At 35.8% G+C, this 6,011-nt stretch overlaps 1 protein-coding gene across 1 annotated transcript; it reads right to left on the bottom strand.

The window, feature by feature from the left end:
* Nucleotides 1–4,209: 4,209 nt before the first annotated feature.
* Nucleotides 4,210–4,836, bottom strand: rasd4 (rasd family member 4; the record flags this gene model as incomplete). Its single annotated transcript, XM_081389122.1, has 1 exon — nt 4,210–4,836. The coding sequence occupies one exon, from the start codon at nt 4,834–4,836 to the stop codon at nt 4,210–4,212; it is 627 nt and encodes a 208-aa protein (XP_081245248.1).
* Between the last annotated feature and the right edge of the window lie 1,175 nt (nt 4,837–6,011).

Below are 6,011 nucleotides of genomic sequence, written 5' to 3'. Positions count from 1 at the left end.
TGCCCGCTCTCTGTTGAATCTTTATTGAACTGAAACATTAGAAAAGCACATGCAGTTTTCTTAGGTAGAGCTAGATTTAGCACCATGATGCGTTCAGACATGTCCGTCAAGCTCCTGGCGGGATGTGATGTCTTCAGGGTTAGAGGACGAGATCGTGAAGGACCCTTTACTTGCTCTAAACTCCTCAGGTTTCACACACGACACTGAGGAGCTTAGACCAAGTCAAGCGACCCAAACAAAAGAACCTATGGAAACATTTCTGGGAGACGTTTCGCCTCAAAATCAAAAGAAAAAAATGCGTAAAGAAAATTATGCCTATTTTTAGGATAATTATGATTATTTTTGTTGTTGTAATGTGACATTACATTCATGACAATTAAGCACACATAGTCGTTACCATAATTAGTCTTTTTACTGTTTTTTTTCAATTTGCAATATTTATTAAAAAAATTAATAATCTGCATAAATAAAAAGTGGTATACTTAAACCTTAAAATACCCTGATGTATAAATAAATAGATTTATTTATTTATTTTATTTTGCTTAATGCAAAACATTGTAATGGTCCTAAATCTACATTTTCCTAATATTTACTAAGGAAAATATAATTTATTCTATCATTAAAAAAAAAAAAAAAATTGTGAAATGGGACCCAGACGTTGTCACTTCAGATTACATTTCTGTCATCTATTAACCCTCATATCATTGTGGAACATAAAATATTGATTTTATATATATATTGGACATTACATGTTTTGCCTTCCAACATTTTACTGAAATATCTTCCAAATTCCACAGGAGAAAGTCCTGACATGAGAGTAAATTACTACAGAATTTCTGTTTTTTTTTTTTTTGGTTAAACTAACCCTTTAAAAAGTTTTACCCACTCAAAGTGAATTCTTAATAGAGAACTGTTAAAAACGGTAAAATATTGACAACATTCTCAAGGATCTTTACATCTCAAAAGAACAATGAAAGTTGAACATATAGCAAACACAACAAAACTAAACCAAACATACCTCCAGTTGTTGTGCAGGTGTAGCAGGTTTAACACTGTTATCAGTCACACACAGATCTGGTGAGAGTGGCACTTATCAGTGTGTGGATGACCGATGAACAGACATCTGTGTGTTTAAACCCGGCTCAAAGAGGAACTAGACATGCAGCGTTTAGAGGTCACTTCCCACTTGTGGCCTCAGGAAACAATACACCTTGTATCTACTGTTCGTATGAAAGGGGAAATACTCTCAGTTTGTGTGTGTCAGTGGGCAACTGTGTTTTAGTGCACAGACATTTTGGGAAACCTTAAAGTTTATTTAGTTTATTTATTTAACTTAAAGTTTAAAGTCTATTTAATGCAAAAATAGAGTATCTGCTTGTTTTCGTGCAACCAAAATGCATGGTTTTCAAAAGGAACTAAAAAGCACCATAAAAGGAATTCATATGACTTGTGTATTATATTACAAGTCTATATGTGTATGAGGAACATACCAGAATTAAACCATTTCAAAATTTTCACTTCATTGGCATTTTTCAGAGAAATCAAATATATTAATACTTTTATTCAGCAAGGGTGCATTAAATTGATCAATTTACAGTAAAGACATTTATAATTTTACAAAAGATTCTAGGTAGCACTTTACGGTAAGGGTACATTAATTATCATGAATTCATGTATAAATTCATGCATGAATTATGCATTCCTTTTCCAGATTATATTTAAAAAAATGAAATATTCATTCTATTCATCAAATAATCCTGAAAAAAATAAGTACACAACTGTTTTCAACATTGATAATAATGAATGTTTTTTTATTCATCAAATCGTCACAGCAGAATGATTTCTGAAGGATCATGTGACACTGCAGTAATGATGCTGAAAATTCAGCTTAATTAAAGAATAAATTATATTTTAAAATATATTCAATCAGAAAACTGTTATTTTAAATTGTCATATTATTTACAAATAGTACTATTTATTTATTTATTTATTATTTTTTTATACGTTGGTGAGCAGAAAACTTATTTTAAAAACAGTAAAAATCTCACAGATCCCAAACTTTTAAACGGATGAATGTATGTCACTTGTACTAAAGAAAGTGTAAAAATCCCAAATATATTCACGATAAAGTCAGTGAAAACAATACTTAATATATATATATATATATATATATTGCTGTGTAATTTTGGGGTTAAATGTTCATTATGTTTGTAGATTTCATGACAATTAAGTTTTTAATACTTGGTAATAATAACCAAGTAACGTTTGGATACCTCTGAATAACCTTTTTTTATTTTATGATACATTAAAGGAAATACTTGATGTAGTAACCTACTTTATTTTCTGTATAGCTCTGCATTGTCAAACAGAAGTCTATCATTGTGAAATGTTGTGATGCAGGAGCAACATGGATTAAACAGGCATTACGTTTTCATTCAATAGATCATTCACATGTTTTAGGAACTACCTTACATCCTGTTGGGTGTGTACGTGATAATAGGCCTTTGTTATCCACAGCACACATTTCCTCGTTGCTTTTATTGTCATATTCACTCATACCCAAAGCTGGTGAAATGAGAAGCTCAAAGTCAGTCGATGCACCACAAGGTGGCAATATTTGACAAGTCCTGAATATGCACGACATGCTTGTGAACATGGAAATTGAGCTGTGGTAGCTGCTTTTTTTTTTAAATCAAAGTTTAAAAGTTAGGTAGCATGGTTATATTTTCATAGGGTTTATGTTGCCTTCTGGATTTTATGGCTGATTAAACTGTGGTTTGCATGAAAAATTTCTCAAGGATTAAAATTCATTTAATAGCTTCTACTTAAACATATGAAATTATTTTTGAGGATAAATATACAAAAAATTGATGATTTTACCAAAAAATTAGATTTTTTTTTTTAAATATTATTTTTAGATGAAAACTCCATCATATAATTTTTGTTCTTCCATAGCTTTGAAGTCTTTTGTTACGTTATTCTTAAAAACACTGTACATGATACTTACTTGGTTCCCAGTACAAATATCTAAACACTCTTAAATCAAGACACATTTACTTGAGAAGCAAAATTACTAAAGATATTAAATCTTGTTCGCTGAAAACAAGACTTTTTGTTTAAAACAAGGGAAATATCTGCCAGTGGGGTCAGAAAAATAAACTTAAATCAAAAGGGAAAACAAGATTATTTTTCTCCCCCCATTGGCAGATATTTGTTTGTTGTTTTAAGAATAAAAACTCACTTAATTTTGATACTTTTTCAGAAAACAAGACTTCACATCCGGTGTCATTTTGCTACTCAGTTAAAAGCATCTTGGTTTAATAATATTTAAATATATCAGAAAACATGCCGACAATACTAAGAAAATAATTTTTCTGCAGCACAGTGATAAAGAATGAATAGATATTTCCAACAAGTATATCACAAATTCTTATAAAGATATAGATAGATAGATAGATAGATAGATAGATAGATAGATAGATAGATAGATAGATAGATAGATAGATAGATAGATAGATAGATAGATAGATAGATAGATAGATAGATAGATACAAAAAAGTTCAAAAGATCAAAAGTTTGTTTTTACTTTGTGCTTTAACACATTTCAAATTCTCTCAACATAAATGCTGCCAGAAAGCCTTTGAGCTGCAATTAGTTATTTATTTTTCTTTGACAAGTTACAAAAAAAAGACATCAGTGCATTGACAGAGTTTTCGACAGAATAAAAGTGCATGTACCGATTCTGAAAGTACATGAAACTAAACAATGAACACAGTGACTTTAAATACATGGTGCAATGACTTGTAAACCAATGAATGTTATACAGTCAAACTATATTAATAAACATTTATGGCATTGCAATATTGCAATGCTATAGCATTAAAGTCAGAATATTTTGACGTATAGATGACGACACGGATCACACAACTGAACTTCAGGAACTCAACGTCACGGTCAAAACATTCAACAGATTCTCAGATTCATTGTCTTTTGATCGTCCTCCCCTTTCTCTGAAATCTTTGTCCCTTTTCCCTTTCATCACTGCGGTGGATGCTGATTTTGGAGCGGGATTATGGGAAGTTTTCCCTAAGTAACAAAAGCGTGTTCAAGTGCCTTAAAAGAGCCTTCCACGTCATCGCTTTGCTTCCGCATCGGCGTTGAGAAGAAACTCAGCCCTTGCCGTTCTCGCTCGTCTTTTTCCCGCGGGCTTTAGGAGACTGAGCAGCTGTTGGCCTTGTTCATGGGCGGCCGCAGACCGGTGTCTTTGGGAAAGGTCTCCCTGCGGCGACGCAAGGCCGGGCTGAGGCGGCTGGGGAGGTTGGCTTGCTGGAGCAACTCCCTGAACACCTCCATCACGTTCTCGTTTTCTTTGGCCGAGGCCTCCAGGAAGCAGTTGTTCCAGTCCATCTCCACCTTCGCCAGCACGTCATCCGCGGACACCCTTCGCTCGTGCAGTCGGTCCGTCTTGTTGCCCACCACTACGATGGGTGTGAACTTGTCCTCCTTGACCTCCAGGATTTCCTCACGCAGCCTCTTGACGGCTTCGAGGGATTCGGGGTCGTCCACGGAGTAGACCAGGGCGAAGGCGTCTCCGTTCTGGATGGAGAGCTTCCTCATGGCCGGGAAGGAGTAGCTTCCGCTCGTGTCCATGATGTTGACGGTCACTTTGACTCCGGCCACCTCGTACTCCTTGCTGTGGAGCTCCTCCACTGTGCGCCGATGTTTGGGCTCGAAGCTGTCTTGTAGGAAACGTTTAATCAGGGCTGTTTTCCCAACACCCGCCGCTCCCATGAACACCAATCGCACCTCTGTCTTTTCCTTGACTTCCAGAGACATGATTCCCAATCCCAAATGCGCAAGCTCTCTACTGAATGCGAGTTTGGATTTGCCTGTTTCCCCTGCAAACGTCAAGCTCGTGGATCTTATTGATTGTGGCAGTCTTGAAGCATGAGAAATGGTTTCAGCTGCATCTGAGTTGTGTGTGTTTTCTCGTGCCCTATTTATGGCCTTTCTCAATCGCAAGCCCTCTTCAGAGCTCAGCCAATCAGCTTGCGGCAGCTTCTCCTCTTGTTAAGCCACTGGCCAATGACAAGACACTATGCAGATGAGATACAAGCTCTTGCTGTTGATGTGGTGGAGAGCTGTCAGATGGGTTTTGCGTCTAGGATACAGCGGTTGTCAGGTTTTTAAATGTGTAAATTTAATCTGCCAAGAGCATTTTGCCAGTTTCTATATTTGCCTGCACATTGTGTAGTGTGTGTGTATCGCCCTGCAGTAGGAGAATCATATTTTTGTCCTCAAAGAATCTTTCAGTGAATGGTTCTTGAAAGAAACATAATAATCTAAGAAATTTTAATAATCTAAGAATTTAATAATCTAAAGAAATACATTTTTTCTAGTATAAAGAATCTTTTATGGAATGGAAAGATTCCGTGGATGTTTAAAGATTCTTTATAGAACCATAGAAGCCAATAAAGAACCTTTGTATTTAAGAGTGTATTATCTGACTCCTGTGAAAATACTACATGGTAAATACTGGTTGATTAATATGGTATGTGAATTATTTCACACACAGCAGTCATTAAAGCAGCCTTCTTATCTATGCTGCACACTATCTGCTGCAAAACTCAGTGAGCTTCATTCTTCGGGAGGCATTCTTAACATGCTGGCTTCCAAGATACCTTGTTTTGTTCAAGGAGTAAGCAATCCCAGTTCAAAAATTATGAGTATCTGTTATTTATGTGGTGGATATAAGAGCGTTTCAAATCTGTCACGTACATGGTTCGATTTTGGATGCTCATATTTAGTATAGAAGACATATCATGATACTGAGAGACATTTTTAAGGGAGAAAGGCAATTGCTGCTGGATTTTGAGAGATAGAGGTGCAAGGCTTTATTTGGTGTGTGTGAGAGTGTGTCAGAGACAGAGAGACAGACAGACAGAGAGAGAGAGAGACAGATAGACAGACAGAAAGAGAGACAGACAGACAGAGAGAGACAGATAGACAGC

The sequence above is a fragment of the Scardinius erythrophthalmus genome (assembly GCF_964197995.2).
Source record: "Scardinius erythrophthalmus genome assembly, chromosome: 1".
Lineage (NCBI taxonomy): Eukaryota > Metazoa > Chordata > Actinopteri > Cypriniformes > Leuciscidae > Scardinius > Scardinius erythrophthalmus.
The sequence above is the reverse complement of the archived record's forward strand: the minus strand, read 5'-3'. Positions and strand labels throughout refer to the sequence as shown.